General features: G+C 41.0%; 1 protein-coding gene across 1 annotated transcript in view; it reads left to right on the top strand.

Moving 5' to 3' along the window:
- LOC128657289 (gastrula zinc finger protein XlCGF17.1-like) overlaps positions 1 to 19,862 on the top strand; it is a 73,295-nt gene extending 53,433 nt beyond the window's left edge. Inside the window, exon 5 of the mRNA XM_053711575.1 lies at positions 16,253 to 19,862. Within this exon, the coding sequence (XP_053567550.1) occupies positions 16,253 to 17,022 (770 nt within the window). The 3' untranslated portion in view covers positions 17,023 to 19,862. The remainder of the gene's footprint in view (positions 1 to 16,252) is intronic.
- The last annotated feature ends 4,257 nt before the right edge of the window (positions 19,863 to 24,119 follow it).

Here is a 24,119-nt window from a genome sequence, read left to right as displayed (position 1 = left end):
TTGCTCAGGCTTGGGCAAGAGATGTTCCGGATCCCTGGGCACTAGAAATAGTCTCTCAGGGTTAATCTTCTAGAATTCAAGGAACTTCCTCCAAGGGGAAGGTTCCACATGTCTCGCTTATCTTCAGACCAGATAAAGAGACAGGCATTCTTACATTGCGTAGGAGACCTATTAAAGATGGGAGTGATACACCCAGTTCCAACAGCGGAACAAGGTCAGGGGTTTTACTCAAACCTGTTTGTAGTTCCCAAAAAAGAGGGAACTTTCAGACCAATTCTGGATTTAAAAATTCTAAACAAATTCCTCAGAGTTCCATCGTTCAAAATGGAAACCATTCGAACAATTTTACCTACAATCCAGGAGGGTCAATATATGACTACCGTGGATTTAAAGGATGCGTACCTACATATTCCTATCCACAAAGATCATCATCAGTTCCTAAGGTTCGCCTTTCTGGACAAACATTACCAGTTCGTGGCTCTTCCGTTCGGTTTAGCCACTGCTCCCAGAATCTTCACAAAGGTGCTAGGGTCCCTTCTAGCGGTTCTAAGACCGAGGGGCATTGCTGTGGCACCTTACCTAGACGACATTCTAATCCAAGCGTCGTCCCTTTCCAGATCAAAGGCTCATACAGACATTGTATTAGCTTTTCTCAGGTCTCACGGTGGAAGGTGAACGTGGAAGAGTTCCCTGTCCCCGTCTACAAGAGTTCCCTTTCTGTGAACAATAATAGATTCTGTAGAAATGAAGATCTTTCTGACAGAGGTCAGAAAATTAAAGCTTCTAAAGGCTTGTCAAGTTCTTCAATCTATTCCTCAGCCTTCCATAGCTCAGTGCATGGAAGTAATAGGTCTAATGGTTGCAGCAATGGACGTGGTTCCTTTTGCTCGAATTCATCTAAGACCATTGCAACTGTGCATGCTCAGACAGTGGAATGGGGATTATGCAGACTTGTCTCCCCAGATTCTAGTAGACCAGTTAACCAGAGACTCACTCCGTTGGTGGTTGACTCAGGATCACCTGTCTCAGGGAATGAGTTTCCGCAGACCAGAGTGGGTCATTGTCACGACCGACGCCAGTCTATTAGGCTGGGGCGCGGTCTGGGACTCCCTGAAAGCTCAGGGTCTATGGTCTCGGGAAGAGTCTCTTCTCCCAATAAACATCCTGGAACTGAGAGCGATATTCAATGCGCTCCGGGCTTGGCCTCAACTAGCGATGGCCGGATTCATAAGATTCCAGTCGGACAACATGACAACTGTAGCTTACATCAACCATCAGGGAGGAACAAAGAGTTCCTTGGCGATGAGAGAGGTATCCAAGATCATCAAATGGGCGGAGGATCACTCCTGCCATCTATCTGCAATTCACATCCCAGGAGTAGACAACTGGGAGGCGGATTATTTGAGTCGTCAGACTTTCCATCCGGGGGAGTGGGAACTCCACCCGGAGGTCTTTGCCCAGTTAACTCAATTATGGGGCATTCCAGACATGGATCTGATGGCATCTCGTCAGAACTTCAAGGTTCCTTGCTACGGGTCCAGATCCAGGGATCCCAAGGCGACTCTAGTGGATGCATTAGTGGCGCCTTGGTCGTTCAACCTAGCTTATGTGTTTCCACCGTTTCCTCTCCTTCCCAGGCTTGTAGCCAGGATCAAACAGGAGAAGGCCTCGGTGATTCTAATAGCTCCTGCGTGGCCACGCAGGACTTGGTATGCAGACCTGGTGAATATGTCATCGGCTCCACCATGGAAGCTACCTTTGAGACAGGATCTTCTAGTACAAGGTCCATTCGAACATCCAAATCTAGTTTCTCTGCAGCTGACTGCTTGGAAATTGAACGCTTGATTTTATCTAAGCGTGGGTTTTCAGATTCAGTGATAGATACTCTGGTCCAAGCCAGAAAACCTGTGACTAGAAAGATTTACCATAAAATATGGAAAAAATATATCTGTTGGTGTGAATCCAAGGGATTCTCCTGGAGTAAAATTAAAATTCCTAAGATTCTTTCCTTTCTCCAAGAGGGTTTGGATAAAGGGTTGTCAGCGAGTTCTCTAAAAGGACAGATTTCTGCTTTATCTGTTTTGTTACACAAACGCCTGGCAGCTGTGCCAGATGTACAAGCTTTTGTACATGCTTTGGTCAGAATCAAGCCTGTTTACAGACCCATGACTCCTCCTTGGAGTCTAAATTTAGTTCTTTCAGTTCTTCAAGGGGTTCCGTTTGAACCTTTACATTCCATAGATATTAAGTTACTATCTTGGAAAGTTCTGTTTTTGGTTGCTATTTCTTCTGCTAGAAGAGTTTCTAAATTATCTGCTTTGCAGTGTGATCCACCCTATCTGGTGTTCCATTCAGATAAGGTCGTTTTGCGTACCAAGCCTGGTTTTCTCTCAAAAGTAGTTCCCAACAAGAATATTAACCAGGAAATAGTTGTTCCTTCTCTGTGTCCGAATCCAGTTTCAAAGAAGGAACGTTTGTTACACAATTTAGATGTGGTCCGTGCTTTAAAGTTCTATTTAGACGCAACAAAGGATTTCAGACAAACTTCATCTTTGTTTGTTGTTTACTCTGGTAAGAGGAGAGGACAAAAAGCTACTGCTACCTCTCTTTCTTTCTGGCTAAAAAGCATCATCCGATTGGCTTATGAGACTGCCGGACGGCAGCCTCCTGAACGAATCACAGCTCACTCTACTAGGGCTGTGGCTTCCACATGGGCCTTCAAGAACGAGGCTTCTGTTGATCAGATATGTAAGGCAGCAACTTGGTCTTCTCTGCACACTTTTGCCAAATTTTACAAATTCGATACTTATGCTTCTTCGGAGGCTATTTTTGGGAGAAAGGTTTTGCAAGCCGTGGTGCCTTCCGTTTAGGTAACCTGATTTGCTCCCTCCCGTCATCCGTGTCCTAAAGCTTTGGTATTGGTTCCCACAAGTAAGGATGACGCCGTGGACCGGACACACCAATGTTGGAGAAAACAGAATTTATGCTTACCTGATAAATTTCTTTCTCCAACGGTGTGTCCGGTCCACGGCCCGCCCTGGTTTTTTAATCAGGTTTGAAAAATGTCTTTCTCTATACACTACAGTCACCACGGCACCCTATAGTTTCTCATTTTTTCTCCTAACCGTCGGTCGAATGACTGGGGGGCGGAGCCAGAGGGGGGGCTATATGGGCAGCTTTTGCTGTGCTCTTTGCCATTTCCTGTTGGGGAAGAGAATATTCCCACAAGTAAGGATGACGCCGTGGACCGGACACACCGTTGGAGAAAGAAATTTATCAGGTAAGCATAAATTCTGTTTTTCTTTGGAAAGTAATTTAGCAACATTAACATTCTGCTTTCAAGAACAAGTTCTCTTGGTGTGCTTGCTACACTTCCCAGTACGTGGCAATAAGTACAATTTTGGGATTTGTGTTACTACTTCAGCTGAAGCTAGGGGGTTAGCATTTTGAGCATCATCTCTAAATTAATTTCTCCTGCCACAATCGGCCATGTCAGTACCATTCTGTTCCAGGTGTAGTCACTGTGCATCTATAGGGGGAAAAAACTTGCTGTTGGTGTCCTAATAATGAAGTAGCATGTCTCTCAGTTGGAAGACTCCTTGAGTTTTTTCTGTTAATTCTACTGGACCAACTGTAGTACTACTATCCACTGTTCGATCTGAAGCGTTTGTGTATGTTCGAAATTGAGGTTTTACTCAGTTTGTATGGAATGGTTGGCCTATACTTAATGAAGCAGCATTTGTTTTATAATTAATTAATTAAACTGATTAACAAATACGCAGTTCAGGAATGGAGCCAATGGAGTCTCAAAGTAAGGTGCTGGGCTTGGAGACCAAGTCTGGGTCCTCCAGTTGGGGTGTACTTTGATGGTGGGTATGTGGTGTATCTCTTTCCCCCCCCCCCCGCTACCCGTACTGCCACGGTCTGAAATTTCTCTGGTACCATGTGAGGGTGGCTCCTGAATCCCTGAGTTGGTTGCCCATTTATGAGCACAATCTTGCGATGATGATCATGGTTGTCACCCAGGGTGGTGTATATAATGCTGATATCATAGACAATCTCTCGAGCATCTGTCAACCCAGGGTTAGCACACAGACTTAAAGGTCTATGTCAGGTTCCAGGGTTGATCTTGGTCACTCCATGGTTACATTGAGTTAGTTTCACTGCATGGGATTAGGATATGAGTCCACCTGTATGCCTGTTATTAAACTTGATTACAATGTGTGAAATAGGTCAGTAGGAGTCTCATGCAACTGTAACAAACAAACTGGCACAATTTATATTGTTATTTCACACAAAATATTCAGTGTAACACTTCAGTGCTGAACACTTGGATTTATTATGTAGTATAGTTTATAATGATGATACCATCTATAAAATTATAAAGAACTGCTGTTAATTGCACAAAGTAGACAGCCCCTGATTAGCTACTGAATCAAACGTTAGCCGGTTGGTAAGGTACCTCCTAACAGGATAGCCAAATCCCCTTAAAATGCGGCATCTACATAAGGTTCATAATTGAGGCTAATATAAGTACAAGTAAAGACTACAGAAAGTTTTGCCAAAGGCAAGTTAAAACAGGAGCTCCTAAGACTCCTCACAGAGTCCCTAACAGAAACCTTAACATGTTTCCACCTTTGCCGGCTTTTTCAAAGGGTAAGAGTGACGCATATCTGTCCTCCTTTTTTATATTGTGTACGTCTAATCCACGCCCACAATCCAAACGTCATCTTGAATATCTGATCCGGCTACAATCTCAGATATCCTTGTCTATCAAATACAGTATATTGTGTGTATATGAGGTAGTGATTTTTGATGGTGGTATTTCAACAATCAGACTATGTTAAGTCATAACTTGATTTTAATTAATAACATATTATCATATCTTGAATTGGCATCTTATATATTAGAGTTCTTATAGATATAATAAAATATGTTATTATAACTTATGACAAAGAAGTGTATTATGTGTAACACAAGTAAAATTAAGATAACATTGTTAAAAAGGAAGTGTAAAGTGTTAAACAATATAAGAATATTTGCAAAAAAATACATGAATATCATTGATACAGCTAAAAAACACAACATTATAACATCTAAAGAATACCAATTTCTGAAAGTAGCTAATCCAACAGTAGCTACTTTTTACTTGATTCCCCAAATCCACAAGGATAAAAAAAAATCCACCAGGATGCACGTATCGGGCATAAATAGTCTCACGGAAAAGGCAAAGCCAATACGTGGACTATAGATTAAGGGATTACCTTTCACAAATGGCATCCTATGTACAAGGCACAACTGATGTATTAACACAGTTGGAAAATGTATATTTAAATTCCTCCACTTGGATGGTTATGGCAAACGTTGAATCTCTATACACCTGCATCAACCACAATCTAGGCTTAAAGGGACACTGAACCCAAAAATTTCCTTTCATGATTCAGATAGAGCATGCAATTTTAAGCAACTTTCTAATTAACTTCTATTATCAATTTTTCTTCGTTCTCTTGCTATCTTTATTTGAAAAAGAAGGCATCTAAGCTAAGGAGCCAGCAAATTTTTGGTTCAGTACCATGAACAGCACTTGTTTATTGGTGCTATCCAATCAGCAAGGACAACCCAGATTGTTCACCAAAAATGGGCCGGCATCTAAACTTACATCTTTGCTTTTCAAATAAACACACCAATAGAATGAAGAAAATTTGATAATAGGAGTAAATTAGAAAGTTGTTTAAAATCTCATGCTCTATCCAAATCACGAAACAAAAAATTTTGGTTCAGTGTCCCTTTTAAAAGCAGTTAAATGGTTCCTAACAATAGGATCAGAAGAAGACCACTCGCATGGTGAGTTTATTCTACAACTGCTGAGTTTTGTTCTGAATTATAATTTCTCTACATTTGACAACTGCTTCTACCTCCAGGCCAGAGGCACAACAATGGGCACAGCTTGTGCCCCCACCTATTCAAACCTATTTTTAGTTTGGTGGGAGCACATCTGCGTCTTCTCAGAATTCTTGAAAAGAATGCCCCTCTGGATACGCTATATTGATAACGTGCTATTTCTTTGGGAAGGCACCAAAGAAGTATTGGATAATTTCTTAATACATCTGTATTGAAATTATATATATTTTAAATTAGCATATGAAGCCAATCAACAAACAATAACTTTTCTGGATCTTCAAATTAATAAAACCACTGAGGGTACATTAATTATGGATGTCCATAGAAAGATGACAGCAACTAATAGCATCCTACATAGCTCTAGTGCCCATGCCCCGAATACTATCAGGGCATCACCAACAGGAGAATTCCTGCGTATGAGACGTAACTACTCAAACAATCAAAACGATTCAGCAAGAGCAAAAGAACTCAAAGAGAGATCGATCCTGAGAGGCTGCAGCAAAAAAGCTGTAAAAACGACAGAATACCGAGCTCAGACAGCAAACAAATTCTAGGAATATTGCAGGATAATTGGCACATATTAAGATCAGATCCTATACTACTGTCACAAATTCTAGGAGAAAAATTACAAGCGGATTTCAGAAGAGCCAGAAATCTTAAGGACCTAGTCAGTCCTAGCCACTTAGAAGGATCTAAAACAGCAAGTGCACTAACTCACAACTCCTTTAAATGTGGGACCTGCAGTACATGCACTTTAACAAATGCCACAAAATTAATGCACACATCAGTTGCCAAACAGAGGGAGTGATTTATGCACTAAAGTGCAAATGTGATCAAATCTATGTAGGTATAACGACTAGAAAAAACAGAACTAGACTACAAGAACATTTGAGAAATTTAAAAAATGCATCCATAGATCACCTAGAAGGAAAAATGATTACATCTGTAGTTAGGCATTTCCTACTGTCACATGGTTCAAAACAATCTGACCTAAAATGCTTTGGAATTAAAAAAATAAAACTGGGGATAAGAGGAGTTGACATAGAGAAAACACTTCTTCGTGCAGAAAGTAGATGGATTTTTCTACTTAATTCAGTGCAACCATTTGGAATCAATGAACAAAATAATTTGATACCCTTTTTCTAAGAGCTTGGTTGGTTCAATGAACCAATAAAGTTGTATGTACACTTATTCAGCCATGTTCTGGAAGTGATGCTTGTCACGGATACCAGGCAGCCACGGCTACACCCACCCCCACTACTGCCGGGCTGACTCCTTTTTACATCAGATTTGGCCATTTCATGGCTTTACGGGATCTCACTGACTCTTGCTATATGTTTTGCTGTGTTGTATCTTGTCAGAGAAGAGCTGATCTATGACCGGGAAAACCCTTCTAGGCGGGCCGGGCGCCTGGAACTGCCAACTGGCCTCACCACAATGGATACCCGCCTAACCCCTCTCCGGCTGGCTGGGCTCCTGAAACTCACGGTCGGCCGCATCATGGCCCAACACCCGCTAACTTTACCCCTGGTCGCTCCAGCGGCCCTTTGCCCCAGAGCTCCGCTCTTTTGGGGATTGGTAGCCCCCAGGGAGGACAAGAGGTGAGGGAATTACTGGAGGGGAGCTCCTTTGGGAACCGGGGGTTTTGGACTCCCCTACCCCCCTATCTTTACCGGGCTGTAACTCCAGTCCCCAGTAACGAAACACACCGCTTTTTGGACTGTGGCATCTGGGGACCGAGAGCTTTCAAATGACACCCTGGGATCACCCCAAACTACCACCTCTGGGTCCTGGAACTTTGTGGGACTGTGGCTGCTATGGCAGGCACCAGCCTGTCTGGAGGGTTGGGAGGTATGGGAGTGAGATAAGACCTGTGTGTGTGTGTATATAAGCAGGATGTGTTTCCTCAATAAAGAATACTACTTGTTTCACCTGAATGCTAATCTGTCTAGTTATTTTGGTGGGAATTGCTATAATCACTTTCTCTGCTACATAGCGGCCTGTTGTCAGGTATAGGAAGGACCCTCTGGCAGAGCTACCCAGTCGGGGTAGCTGGAGTCTGTCACAGGGTGGGATCCTGAATACTGGTGCTGTCTGCTATCAGGGTGGGCTACTGACTGTAATCACATGGCGGCTGCAAAGCTGCAGTTGGCAGGAAGGAAGCACAGGACCCTTTCGGCGGAGCTACCCAGTTGGGGTTGCCGGAGTCTGTCACAGGGTGGGATCCTGAATACTGGTGCTGTCTGGTATCAGGGTGGGCTACTGGCTGTAATCACATAGCGGCTATACAGCTGCAGTTGGCAGGAAGGGAACAGGACCCTTTTGGCGAAGCTACCCAGTCGGGGTAGCCTTGGTATCCGTCACATTGGCTGGCAGCGGTAGGATCTGCTTCTTCCACACGGTTCCTGCTGACAGAGGAGAAGTGTCACAGTAGCCGGTAACTATGGAAGCCAAGCTCCTAAGGAGAGTACAGGAGGGGCTGGCCCAGCTGGACGGTCCTAGTTCGTATTGGGACCTGCTGGCACAGAGGGACTTTTTCCGCCGGCAACCCTGGAGGGAGGCTCTTCAACAAGAGCAGGGCTATGGGATAACGACCCCCCTCCCTACTTGGTAGGAAGAGAACTTCCTCCAGTGGGCCTTACGAGTGCCTTTCCTGGGAGAGCAGCACAGGGAGGAATGGCTGTCTGAATTGGATAGATTGATCCAGGATGAGGGGGTGCTGGATCACAGCTACCGGACCCTCCGATGGCATGCTATGCAAGTGCGGCCATGGCTGGAGGATGGCACCCCACAGAGGGCTTTGTCTATGGAGGCCCTGGATTACTATTTGAAAGAATGACAGAGGACCCAGGATTTGGGTGTGAGGCGGAGTGATACTGGAGGACATTTGTGAGTAACGAGAGAGATTGCTGAATCTCTCGGGGGTACCCTGGCTGCAAGCTGATATGGATTATATATGTGGCCAGGAATGGGAGCTGTAAGTAGCATACAAGAGGCTGCTAGACCACAGATTTTATACGAAGCTGTGGCTCAGCAGTCTGAGATTCATGGAGGTTGGCCTCCCAGGAGTGGCAACAAAGAATAAGAGACCAAGAGCTGCTAGATCCCTATCAGCAACCTGACCCCGAGCTTAAGGTCTTGGACCAGGGTGCCACACCAGCAGAAGCACTGGCAACAGGGCAGAGAGCCGCTGGCCTCTGACCAGCAGCTCCGGGAAACAAGGGAGCGGAGGTTGCCGATCTCTCTCCCCACCAACATAACCCCTTCCTGGGAGAGGAGACAGACGGTCTCTCCCCAGCAGCAGGTCCAGGGAGAGGAGACAGTTGGTCTCTCTCTCCCCAGCTGCAGTGCCGTCCCCAGGGAGCAGAGGTCGCTGACCTCTATCTCCACCAACAGAACTCCTTCCCGGGTGAGGAGACAGTCGGTCTCTCTCCCCAGCGGCAGCTCCAGGGAGAGGACAGTCGGCCTCCCTCTCCAGCAGCAGAACCCCTTCCCTGGAGAGGAGACAGTTGGTTTCTCTCCCCAGCGGCAGAGCCAGGTCCAGGGAGAGGAGACAGTCGGAGGTTACCAACCTCTCTCTCCACCAACAGAACCCCTTCCCGGGAGAGGAGACAGTTGGCCTATCTCCCCAGCGGCAGAACCATCCCCAGGGAGCGGAGGTAGTTGTCCTCCCTCCCAAGCAACAAAACCCCTTCCCAGGAGAGGAGACAGTCAGTCTCTCTGCCCAGCAGCAGAGCCAAGTCCAGGGAGAGGAGGCAGTCAGCCTCTCCCCCCAGCAGCAGAGCCATCCCCAGGGAGCAGAGGTATTCACCCTCCCTCTCCAGCAGCAGAAGCCCTTCCTGGGAGAGGAGACAGTTGGTTTCTCTCCCCAGTGGCAGAGTCAGGTCCAGGGAGAAGAGAGTCGGTCTCTCCCTCCAGCGGCAGAGCCATCCCCAGGGAGCGGAGGTATTTGTCCTCCTTCTCCAGCAAGAAAACCCCTTCCCAGGAGAGGAGACAGACGGTCTCTCTCCCCAACGGCAGAGCCAGGTCCAGGGAGAGGAGGCAGTTAGCCTCTCCCCCCAGCAGCAAAACCATCCCCAGGGAGCAGAGGTATTCACCCTCCCTCTCCAGCAGCAGAACCTCTTCCTGGGAGAGGAGACAGTTGGTTTCTCTCCCCAGTGACAGAATCAGGTCCAGGGAGTAGAGACAGTCGGTCTCTCCCTTCAGCGGCAGAGCTGTCCCCAGGGAACGTAGGTATTCGTCCTCCCTCTCCAGCAGCAGAACCCCTTCCCGGGAGAGGAGACAGTTGTTTTCTCTCCCCAGCGGCAGAGCCAGGTCCAGGGAGAGGAGACAGTTGTTTTATGTCCCTTTTAAAACAAAAAAAAAGAGGATGTCTCTGATTCATGATCAAGGAAAAACATTAGAGAAAATCTCTCCCTCTGAGAGGGAGAGAAACATTAAAGGATTACTTTCTGTTATAATTTTTAAGCTAAACAACTAACATATTAAAGTTAATAAACATTAATTAAAACCTACTGACCTATATTTTCTCCAAAACGAAGTTTCATAACGTTCTAAAAGTTATATCTTTTATTCGCCGATGATGTCACGTTATCCTGCCCACTATTTTCAGCACTGCATGTTCAAAATACTTAAACCAATAACTTTGTGTTTAAAGCGCCATTTTCAAACCTAGGTATTGTAAACGGATTGGTACAGAGCAAAGGATACCCACAGAGTGGGTTTGGAAAACAATTAAATTTGCAGACAAGATTTCTGATATACGGTAGAGATATGTTAATGAAATGCTATTGATAAAAGTGTATTTGGGGTAGTTAGTTAGTAACAGGCATAGAAAATATTTACTTACAGTGGCCCTTTAACCTTAGCAGGCTTAGAGCTAGTAGAATGTAAATAATAAACTGACCTTTTATGCTTAAAGGCAGCATCACAGCCATCATTTCAGTCCTTAATTCCAGGAGCAAAATCTGCCAAACTCCCCTGTAAGGAACAAACAAAAGGAGCAGTAACACCTTTATGAGCAAGAGCAGAGTTAGATTAATCTGAATGCACTAAAACATTTAAACATGTTACATAATTGTGCTGGAGGTAACTTGTATACAATAAACACATAAAAGGGACACTGAACCCAATGTTTTTCTTTCATGATTCAGATAGAGCATGACATTTTAAGCAACTTTCTAATTTACTCCTATTCATTTTTCTTTGTTCTCTTGCTATCTTTATTTTAAAAGCAGGAATGTTCAGCACCATGGATAGCGCTTGCTTATTGAAGGATTAGATTTACCGACCAATAAGCAAGCATAACCCAGGTTCTCAACCAAAAATGGGCCGGCTCCTAAGCATCACATTCCTGATTTTTATAAAAAGATAGCAAGAGAACAAAGAAAATGTGTTAGTAGGAGTAAATTAGAAAGTTGCTAAAAAATTACATGCTCTATCTGAATCACAAAAGAAAAAAAATTGGGTTTAGTGTCCCTTTAACACTGGTAGGAAAGTGGTCAGAGGCTCAGCTTCTAAATTAGGCTTTAGGGACAGAATCAAAAGGCTCCATAACAGCAGAAAACTACAAAAGTAGTAATGTGCATAAAAAAGAAAACCTATAGGGCCGGATTAGGAGTGGTATGCTCTCAGTTGCGTGCAAGAAATCAGTGGTTTATCGCAGCTGTTTGGGCATATCAGAAGTAGTGCACGTATTACAAGTTGAAAGTAAACGTGATCGCTTGAGTACAATTTAATTTAATGCGCGTTGGGATAGTACTACCTCAGAGCTTTGGTTAACTTTTACGCTCGAATAAAAAGTGTCACAAAACATCAAAAATACTTTTAAAAGTACAGTTATACTCATAACTACTACTAACAAACATTTTAAAAAATTGCATAAAGAGTTATAAACGCTCAAAGATATGAGGTCTCAGGTGTTAAACAAAAAAAAGGGCTTTAAATGGACAGTCATTCCCCAGTTTTACACAGCCAACATGTTTATATTAATACACTTTTTACCTCTGTAATTACCTTGTATCTAAGCCTCTTTTGACAGCACATGACTATCAAGTTGCAATTTAGACAATTGGTGCTGTGTTGTTCACAACTCTGGGAGTGAGCACAATGTTATCTATATGGCTCACATGAACTAGCACTCTCCTGTTATGAAAAGCTAATAATAAACAGGCAGAAATTTAGAGGTTTAAATGTTATAATGTATATTAATATAATAACGTTGGTTGTGGAAAGCTGGGGAATGGATAGTAAAGGCATTATATATCTTTTTAAACAATAACAAGTTTGGTGTTGACTGTCCCTTTAACTATGCAAGAAGTAAGCTTATTGCACGCGTCCGGTTTTGATTGTATTATTAGTTGAAAGTAAATGGTGGGAGAGCAGTTGCAACGCAGCTTGGTCTATCCAGAGGTTGCAAGATGACCTAAACAGGGCATTACAAAGGGAACAGTGTTTTCTACTTCTGGACACAAATTCCCCTCTGTAAGGTTCACAACCTAAAAGGGCTTAACAGATTTGGACGAGTCCCCACCTTCAAGATGGAGACAATGAGATCCATCCTTCCTCTGGTTCAGGAAGGACTGTTCATGTTCACAATAGACCTGAAGGACGCGTATCTACACATTCCGATACACAGAGACCACCACCATTTTATTCTGTTTACCTTCCTGGACAAACACTACCAGTTTTTGGCGCTCCCATTCGTGTTGGCTACAGTTTTTCAAGTGTTCACCAAGGTGCTGGTAACCCTACTGGCTGCGGTTCGTCTGCAAGGCATTGCAGTCAGGGGTGGACTGACAAGTCAGGCAAATCGGCCCTTGTCCGAGGGCCCTGCATCTTAGGGGCCCCCCGCCACTGCCAGATGACTGAAGCATGCAGCAAGCAAGAAAAAAAATGTTATTAAAAATTTTATAATATATTTTATTACTGGGACACAGACTGCTAAAAAAAAAAAGTTTGAAGTGTTTTTGTTTTTTTAACTACTGTGACTTGTCTGGACTATGCCGACTTCATGTCACATGACATGTATGGCAAGACGGAGAGGAGGATTCATTAGGTTCACTGGTAAGTACCCAGTTTGTTTTATACTGATGCTAGAAATGCAATTAAAGCTGGTTTCCTACATACCATACAAGTACAAAAAAGTATCACCTGAGCCAGGTATATAACCTCGGTTTTATGTTTAAGAATATGTGCATGATTGTGTGTGCCTAAGCATGTTTGGAAGAGAGTGCATGTGTGTGCGCATAAGCATGTGTGTGAGGGTGTGCATGTGTGTGTGCATAAGCATGCGTGTGAGGGTGTGTATGTGTGTGTGCATAAGCATGTCTGAGAGTGTGCATGTGTGTGTACATAAACGTGTGTGGCAGGCTGGCAGCATGTATGTGTGTGAGAATTTGTGTGTCCATGTTATTGTGTATGCATGTTGGAGGCACTGGGTAAGTTATCACACCAGGGTTAAATATGGGAGGAACCTAGGTGCCCCATTGACTCAAAATGTCACCAGCTGCTGCTGCTGCTGCATAGAACTGAGGTGATTTCAGGGTAGGAAAAGATGGTGCTAGAATTTTTTTTTTTACCTAGTAGCCCCAATGTTATTGCATGGGTTAGCTTCAATAGGGGGAAAGCAGCGCAAAATGGAGGGCAATAGGGTGGAGAAGGGGCAGAGGAGGTGGTCTCAGTCTGCCCCTGATTGCAGTGGATCCTTACCTAGATCACATTCTGGTTCAGGCTCCTTCCTTGTCGATGGTGCAGAGGTTACTTTTGTGTCTTCAGAAGCATGGTTGGATGTTCAACTTAGAAAAGAGCTCCCTTGTCCCAGCTATGAGGGTAAACTTCTTAGGAACGATCATAGATTCCGTCAGCATGCACAGCTACCTTACATAACCGGGCAGGGAGAACCTTTAGAGGGCATTTTGCCTACTTCAGTCCAATGCTCATCCATCTATAGTACTTTGCATAAAGATAGTAGGCCTCTTTATGGTTGTGGCATGGTTGATGCTATACAGTTTGCTCGCTTTCATCGGAGACCACTACAGTTGTGTATGCTCAGACTATGGAATAAAGACCATTCAAATCTATAGCAGGTCATCTCTCTGGATATAAAGGCTAGGTAGAGTCTAGCTTGGTGGCAATCCAGATCCCCTGTCCTTCTAGGAGCAAGTTTCCGCCGCCCTTATTGGATTATAATCACCACAGACGTGAGTCTGGCTGACTGGCTGGGGTGAGGTGTAAGCTTCTTTCAGAGCCTAGGGAACTTGGTGTCTAGAAGGGACACTTCTTCCTATCAACATCCTCCAGTTGAGGGCCATTTACAACCCGTTTCTAGTGTGGCCTTAACTGAGTTCCATCTGGTGTATCCGATTTCAATCCGACAGCATCACAACAGTGGCCTACATCAACCATCAGGGAGGCATTAGGAGCTCCCTGGCAATGCAGGAGGTGTCTCTAATCCTGCAGTGGGTGGAGAGACATTAATGTCAGATCTCAGCTATTCACATCCCAGATGTGGAGAATTGTGAGGCATATTTCCTGAGCAGGCAGACTCGTCACTCAGAGGAGTGGTCCCTGAATCAGGTATTTCTGGAACTAACCCACAGATAGGGTGTTCCAGATATAGATCCTAAGGGCTTCCCGCATCAATGCGAATCTCCAGAGATTAGGATCAAAATCCAGGGATCCTAAGGTGGAGTTAGTAGATGTTCTAGCGGTTCCGTGAAACTTCAACTTGGTCTATCTGTTTTCACCAATTGTACTTATGCTCTGAGTGGTCGCTCGGATTAAACAGGAGCGCATACCGACTATCTTGATAGCCCCTGCGTGGAGCCTAAACTTAGTACTTAAGGTTCTTCAGAGGGATCCATTTTAGCCTCTGCATGTTGTTGATATTAAGTTACTCACCTGGAAGGTGGTTTTCCTCTTCTCAAAGAGTATCAGAGATTTCAGCTTCGATTTGTGATTCTCCGTATCTGGTGATCCATCATTTATAAGGCTGTGTTGAGGTCTCATCTAGGCTTTATACCTAAGGTAGTAAATGCTAGTAACATCAACCAGGAGATTGTGGTTCCTCAACTTTGTCCTCTAAGGGGAGACTGTTACATAATTTAGATGTGGTCAGAGCGTTGAAGTTCTACTTTCACACTACTAAGGAATCGTCTTCCTTGTTCATCCTGTAAACTGGTAAGCACAAAGGGAAAAAGGCCTCAGCTTTAACCATTTCATTTTGGTTTAGAAGTCTAATTTGCATGGCATATCAGGAAGCAGGTCAAGAACCCCCTTTGAGAATCACAGCTCATCCACTTGTGTGGTGGCAACCACTTGGGCCTTCAAGAATGAGGCTGCAACCTGGTCTTCATTGCACACTTTCACAAAGTTTTATAAATTTGATGTGTTTGCTTCTGTGGAGGCAGCTTTTGGGTGAAAGGTTCTACAAGCAATGGTGCCTAGTAAATAAGACTGCCTTCCCTGCCTTTCCTCCCGAACATTTAGGAACGTCACAGCTTGGGTATTGGTTTCCCATAGGTTCAGAATGTTTTCGTGGACTCTCACTGCCAATAGAAGGAAAATAAAGGGTATGCTTACCTGATAAATTAATTTCCTTCTTGACAGTGAGAGTCCACAACCCCGCCTGGATGCTAATTGTTTAGTGGCGGCAGTCGTTTATTTGCACCTCTGTACCCCTTGTATCTTTCTTCACTTTTCCTTATCCTCGACTGTACTACTGGAACGTAGGGGAAGTGGGATGGATATTTATAGTCTTGTTTGGGGTGTCTTTGGTGGCCAGGTAGAGTATAGGTTAAGTATGTTTTTTTGGACTCTCACTGCCAAGAACAAAATTAATTTTATCAGGTAAGCATACATTTTTTGTTTTTAATTACAATGCAAAAAAACCTGATAGCAAAATGAATTTCAGAAATATTTGTTTGTTTGCTTTATAGTTAATTGTTAATATTATACATTACTTTTATTAAATGATAATCTGATGTTTAGAAAATGTTCATTACAAGTGAAGGATGTGGTATAAATACAACATTCTAAAGAAGAAAAAAAAGCTGAGTTATTTGTGCACATAAGCAAAACAGTAGTTTTGGATCTGAAATATTAACATTATCAACATTAACTATGAACATAATTTTAGAAACTCTACGTACATTTAAAAAAAATTATTTTTATTTTAGTAATTGATAAATATGGAATGCTGAGGCATCCTTAAAAACTGTCCTTAATGTCCAGTAAACTGCCCTTAAGCCTTAGCATGGAGGTTGGGAAAGAGTCTAGGGGTCATAGCCTATCATAAAAAGAAAATAATTATACCATTAATAAAAAAAATTACTCTCATATTTCTTAACAGGTGAATTCACAAACTGCAGTAATCCTATTGATGAGCAGACTGCAAATGATTTGTCCATTTTTCCCCAAAATCAAAGAAGCCAAGTAGGAAATTCATGTTCTGAATGTGGGAAATGTTTCACAAAGAAATCATATCTTTTTGAGCATCTGAAAATTCACACAGGTGAAAAAGCATTTTCAAGTTCTAACTGTGGACATTTTTTTACTCTGGAATCTGATATCACAAGGCATCACAAAATTCACACAAGGGAAAAAGCATTTTCATGTTCTGACTGTGGGAAATGTTTTACTCAGAAATCACATCTTATCACGCATCACAAAATTCATACAGGAGAAAAAGCGTTTTCATGCTCTGAATGTGGGAAATGTTTTACTCTGAAATCACATCTGATTACACATCACACTGTTCACACAGGAGAAAAACCATTTTCATGTTCTGACTGTGGGAAATGTTTTACTTGGAAATCACATCTTATTAAGCATCTGAAAATTCATACAAAAGAAAAACCATTTTCATGTTCTGAATGTGGGAAATGTTTTATTCAGAAATGGCATCTTATTAGGCATCACAAAATTCACACAGGTGAAAAAGCATTTTCATGTTCTGAATGTGGAAAATGTTTTATTCAGAATTCAGATCTCATTAAGCATCTCAAAATTCACACAGGCGAAAAAGCATTTTCATGTTCTGACTGTGGGAAGTGTTTTACTCTGAAATCACATCTTATTAAGCATCTCAAAATTCACACAGGCAAAAAAGCATTTTCATGATCTGATTGAGGAAAGTGTTTTACTCTATCACATCTTATAAGCCATCAGAAAATTCACACAGTAGAGAAATGATTTCTTTCTAACAGGTGGTGAGAGTACACAATCCATTATTCCTGGGAATTAGTCTTCCCTTCCAGTAGGAGGCAAAGATTCCCAAACCCCAAGAGCTCTATAAAACCGCTCATGTCATAATAGGGTTGCCCGTGGTATCTGGGTTTATTTGCCAGTATTCTGCTAATTATCTCAAAATTGAGTCTCTTATTATTGGCTCTTTTAAGAAAGTTGGAGCATGTGTCCATTGTTTAGTTGATTTGTTGGGTATTATTCCCTGTAACGTAGTTAAAAGAATTGAGTGGTCTGACCACACACATGGGTGGATGGAGGAGGAGATCAGGCTAGACACAAGGATGTGGCTCAAGAGTATATGGTCTAATGTTGAATAGCTTTTGTGTGCTGCTGAATAGAATGTGTAGCCTTTAGTGTCCATATAGAGTATTGTCCATGTTTCCATTAAATTATGTCCCCTTAGAGTTTCTGAGAGAGCTTTAATTTTGTTGTTGCGTCTTTGAGAGGTTGTTAGGATTTCCCCTGTGGTGTTGCATCTAGGGTGTAATGGAGTATTAAAATTGCCTGTTAGGATTGTTCTTATATGTGTCCAGCTAGTAAGTAAGGGGGAGAGGCAACAGAAAAATTTGTGCTGTTTCTAATTTGGTGCATAAATGTTGCAAAAGATCATTTAAATATCATACATCGCATAGGGCTAATAGCACCCGTTACTTAGTGGTGAAACTTGTATGTCTGAAACAAGGTTGTAGTTTCCTGGTTATTTTTTATGCTTCTTCTTTGGATGTCCAGTTGGATTTCTGAGTCCTGCAAGGGCAGCAGATTTTGTTGAGAAGGTATGGTTGGAAGGCAGGAATGTCTACTCCCAAGGTCTGACATAAATTCAGTATTTCGCTCACTTCTTTAATGGTGTAGGATTTACCGACTCTATGGCTATACCGCCAAAAAATTGGCCATTGCGCATGGAATGGCCAGTGATGCATATTACGAGTCGCAGCAGTATAGCTATACCGTAAGCATTTGACTGTAATGCAACATCCTTTCCGCATTTTAAAAAAAAATGTTTGAGTGCGGGTTTTTCTAGAGCACCGTATTACAGGTTGTGCGGTCAGGCTAAAATGCTTGCGTTACAGCCTATACCGACACAATCTATTCTGCGATCTGAGAGCAGTAGTTATGGATATTGTGTAACAAAAATGTTTCACAAAACGCATAACTAAAATGTTACAAAGTACACTAACACCCATAAACTACCTATTATCACCTAAACCACCGCCCTCCTGCATCACAAACACTATATTAAACTTATTAACCCGTAATCTGCCCACCCACCCACATTGCGACTATTAAATAAACCTATTAGCCCCTAATCCGCCGCCGCCCCTCGATATCGCCGACCACTAAATAAACCTATTAACCCCTAAAACGCCGGCTCCCCTCATCGCCAACACTATAATAAAGTATTAACCCCTAAACACCCAGCCCCCCACATGGTAACTACTAAACCTATTAACCCCTAAACAGCTGTCCCACACATCGCAAAACACTAAATGAGACTATTAACCCCTAAACCTAACACCCCCTAACTTTAAATTAAAATTACAATTTAACTATCTTTAAATACATAAAAAACCTAACACTACAAAAAAATTAAAAACATAAATTACAAATTAAAAAAAAACTAATATGAAAATTTTTAAAAAATCCAACATTATAAAAAAAATAAACACTAAGAATACAAAAAATAAACGAAATTATCAAAAATAAAAACAATTACACCTACTCTAATAGCCCTATAAAAATGAAAAAGCCCCCCTAACCTACATTAAACTACCAATAGCCATTAAAAGGGCCTTTTGTAAGGCATTGCCCTAAGTTAAACAACTCTTTTACCTAGAAAAAAATACAAGTTCCCCCAACAGTAAAGCCCAGCACCCATCCAACCCTCCAAAATAAAAACCTTACTCTAAAAAGCTACCCATTTGTATGGACATTGCCCTTTAAAAGGGCATTCAGTTCTTTTACACTGCCCATCAAAGCCCTAATCTAAAAAAACAAAACAACGAAATAAAAAAGAAACCTAACACTAACCCCAGAATATCTACTCACGGTTCCTGAAGTCTAGACATCCATCTCCATCCTGGCGGCGACATCTTCATCTATCGCGGGGGTGTCTTCTATCTTCATCCCTGCGATGCAGAGCCATCCTGGACAGCGATGACATCCTGCACGGAGCGTCCTCTTCATACGATCACTGCCGTACGCTGAAGTTGAATGCAAGGTACCCGTTTCAAAATGGTGTACCTTGCATTCCTATTGGCTGATTTGATTTTTCAAATTAGCCAATAGGATGAGCGCTACTAGACTCCTATTGGCTGATTTGAACAGCCAATAGGATTTCTACTGATGTGGGGGACCGGCAGCTTAGGGGTTAATCATTTTATTTAGTGTTGGTGATGTCAGGGGGTGGCGGATTAGGGGTGAATAACTTTATTAATTTATTTAATTGAAATGTAGTGGTACATTTTTATTATCTAGCATTATCAGTGCATACTTCAATACTCTGTTTCATTGCAAATGTTATTTTGCAACTAAAGCAACTTTCTCTTACGGCTAAATCAAGAGATAAGTTGTCTCAGGGTGGATTGTTTTATTTTAAGCACATACTGTTATACTCAAACATTAATATGCTCTATTTCAGAATCACTTCTAAGTATAGACACCCTTTAATAATTACAGATTAATAGTATTAAAAGGGTCCATAAAATATATATATATATATACTGTATGTGTGTGTATGTATATATATATATATATATATATATATATATATATATATATATATATATATATATATATATATATATATATATAAAGCGTTAACGCTAACTTGCACCTACACAAAAAGAGTGACTCCACGCAAAGCAGAAACTATTTCAATGGAAACCTGGTACTAAAATGGAGCCGTAAATTACTTTTAGCTGTCGGCCACTTCGGTAGCTTACGGCTCCATTTTTAACGGCTCAATGGAAGCGACCTCTCAGTTGGAGAAAAACTCAGTTGCTAATTAAACTCCTGATTTGAATATTTGCACTTTGTTTAAGATTCACTAGGTAGTGGTTCAGTGTAAATGTATAGTTTGTATGTGTTTTTCTGCTTTAAGAAATGTTTTAGACGATATTGTCTTGTAATTTAAATCTGAAGCTAAAGTTGGCAAACAAATTAAAAAGAGGAAGGATAAAACACTGAATTCACCATTCTGTTAAAGTTATGCCGTTTAAAGGGACAGTCAAGCCAAAATAACACATTCATGATTCAGTTATGGCATGTAATTTTAAACGTTTTTCCAATTTACTTTAATCCTCTGTGTTCTCTTGGTATTCTTAGTTGAAAGTGTATTGTGACAGTTTTTCACAGTTAAACAGTACTAGTTCATGTGTGTCATATAGGTATCATTGTGCTCACTCCTGTGGAGTTCTTTGAGTCAGCATTGATTAGCTAAAGAGCAAGTCTGTCAAAAGAACTGAGATAAGAGGGCAGTCTGCCGAGGCATAGATACAAGGTTATCACAAAGGTAAAAAATATATTAATATAACAGTGTTTCTTATGCAAAATTGTGGAATGGAAAATAAAGGTATTTATCTTTTTAAACAAAAAAAAGTGACCTGCCCCTTTAACATAATTAAGATTAATTTGTAATTATCAAATTATATTTATATTTGAAACAACTACAGAAAATAACACATTTAAGGTTTAGACTGTCCCTTTAACAAACAAAATCTTGGTCATCTTACCTTAGATTAGCTTGAAAGGTTAGAAATCTTTTATTTTTTAAACAAATAAAATATACACGACTAGTTAGTCAAAGTCTAACACATCTAAACACACTTACTGTTAGTAAGAAACAAAGCTTCAGTTCCTATATAAATTATATTTTTATATCTGCTATAAACGGCTCTTATGACCTCCCAGAAAATAAGGCAGGTTTTACCAATATCAGCCAATAATTGCGTGCCTTTACCAACAACGCATGCGCAGTAGAATCTCAGGGCAATAGCATGCGCCCTGTACGTGTGCTCCTCCAAGCTTGACTGTAACCGCTGCCTCCCTCTGTCTTCAGCGCTCTGGTGCGCCACTCCCACCACAACCTGTCATGGGCCTCCTCCGGCACGGTATTGATAACACTCCAGCTGACAAAGGAGAAAAGATAATTGTGCGCATGCGTGACTAGATACTATCAGAAATGCGCATGTGGGCCGCCATGCTTGTTCTAACCAGGTAGAACAGTAATTTGCGGTGCATAATTAGGTTGAAGAAGGGTAATAATTTCAATCTCAAAATACAGGTAAACTATAGAAAATGGCTAATACATGTTATTTGCATAGTTAAACAACTTGATATGAAGTTTTGAAAATTGAAAAGTTTTTTTGTGGGTTTACTATCCCTTTAAGATATTTTAAAATTAATATTGTTTGTAGCCATTTTAAAAATGGCTGCCAATCTATTCACACTGATGACATCACAATCTGGGCTTCATATGGCATGTAGACTGTCCCTTTAAATAAATGGAAAGGCTGAATTATTGTTTTAATTCATATCAATTGTACCCATGGACAGTGCTGCAAGAAGAATAAAAATGAATGTAGTCTTTTTTTCTCTCTCTCTCACACAATGGTTTATTTGGTTATTATAACTGCCTACATGTATTGTTCTTTCTTTGAAGACACTATCTGTATTTTTAAGTGATTTTACAACTTGAAGTGATGCAATTGCTGATACCTTTGTCACGTTTATTGTCAATTCTGTATCTCTGTGATGCTAAATGCATGAAGGAAATATATTTGAACATAAATATATCCGTTAGGTGGTGCTGCAGGATTAGAAATGGAATTACAGTACAAAAACCCATTCACAATTTCAGGGAATGATCTTGAATATTTATTTGACTTTTAACTGTTTCATTAGCGCATACTTTTATATATAACCTGTGCTTAATTAATGTAAAACAAAAAGTACTGATCCATAATAAAGGTTTCTTTAAAACATATTTTATACACACCTCAGAGATCTACTAATGGATTAATGCAAATATACAGAAATATGTCCCTGGCTTGAATTCTCACCTATGGGGGACTGAACATTTAATTTTAAAACACAATAATTGTAATTATTACAAAATGTAAATACAATTAAAAAAAAATTATATTGCAAAGTAGTTTACTAATAAAAACTTGATAGCTATAGGAAAACATAATTTATGTAAGAACTTACCTGATAAATTAATTTCTTTCATATTAGCAAGAGTCCATGAGCTAGTGACGTATGGGATATACATTCCTACCAGGAGGGGCAAAGTTTCCCAAACCTCAAAATGCCTATAAATACACCCCTCACCACACCCACAATTCAGTTTAACGAATAGCCAAGAAGTGGGGTGATAAAAAAGTGCGAAAGCATATAAAATAAGGAATTGGAATAATTGTGCTTTATACAAAATCATAACCACCACAAAAAAAGGGCGGGCCTCATGGACTCTTGCTAATATGAAAGAAATGAATTTATCAGGTAAGTTCTTACATAAATTATGTTTTCTTTCATGTAATTAGCAAGAGTCCATGAGCTAGTGACGTATGGGATAATGACTACCCAAGATGTGGATCTTTCCACACAAGAGTCACTAGAGAGGGAGGGATAAAATAAAGACAGCCAATTCCTGCTGAAAATAATCCCATACGTCACTAGCTCATGGACTCTTGCTAATTACATGAAAGAAAACAGTGTAATATGGTTTGTTATTATGTTATAGAGATAACATTAAATAATACCACTTAGTAAAGCTAATCTATACACATAAATACAATAACAATAAATGATAATAATCACAAGCCTGGGTTTGTTTGTTTTTACTAATAACGTCTCTTCTAGCCAATCAGGAAAGGACAATAAATGGGAACTATTCCATATCAGGTTCCCTTCCTTGTCATATAGTGACCTCAGCCTCTGCTTGATGATTAATTTTACGCCAAGAGACATATTCCAGATTTATTTTAGTGACACACACAAGACATTAATGTTACAAGATATTACTGGAGGACTCATTAAGCTTTTGTGTGTTGTATTTCATTTTCTTTATTCAGATCGCATTTCACTTTTATTCTGTAAACTATCAGTGAGCTGAGCCACTGTCTACAGCCCAGCCTGATTCTACTAACACACAAGAGTGCTATTCTCCTTGTATGTTTATTGCTGTATATTATACTTACTTTGTATACAGATTACACAATGTCACCTGCTCACTGTCTACAGACCAGCCTGATTCTACTAGTACATGAGTTATTCTCCTTGTATGTTTATTGCTGTATATTATACTTACTTTGTATACAGATTACACAATGTCACGGACTCACTGTCTACAGACCAGCCTGATTCTACCAGTACATGAGGGAGTTATTCTCCTTGTATGTTTATTGCTGTATATTATACTTACTTTGTATGCAGATTACACAATGTCACCTGCTCACTGTCTACAGACCAGCCTGATTCTACTAGTACATGAGTTATTCTCCTTGTATGTTTATTGCTGTATATTATACTTACTTTGTATACAGATTACACAATGTCACCTGCTCACTGTCTACAGACCAGCCTGATTCTACTAGTACATGAGTTATTCTCCTTGTATGTTTATTGCTGTATATTATACTTACTTTGTATACAGATTACACATTGTCACCTGCTCACTGTCTACAGACCAGCCTGCTTCTACTAGTACATGAGTTATTCTCCTTGTGATTATGTTTATTGCTGTATATTATACTTACTTTGTATACAGATTACACAATGTCACCTGCTCACTGTCTACAGACCAGCCTGATTCTACTAGTACATGAGAGAGTTATTCTCCTTGTATGTTTATTGCTGTATATTATACTTACTTTGTATACAGATTACACAATGTCACTGACTCACTGTCTACAGACCGGAGTGATTCTACCAGTACATGAGAATTATTCTCCTTGTATGTTTATTGCTGT

Source organism: Bombina bombina, chromosome 4 (genome assembly GCF_027579735.1).
Source record: "Bombina bombina isolate aBomBom1 chromosome 4, aBomBom1.pri, whole genome shotgun sequence".
Classification (NCBI taxonomy): domain Eukaryota; kingdom Metazoa; phylum Chordata; class Amphibia; order Anura; family Bombinatoridae; genus Bombina; species Bombina bombina.
The sequence above is the reverse complement of the archived record's forward strand: the minus strand, read 5'-3'. Positions and strand labels throughout refer to the sequence as shown.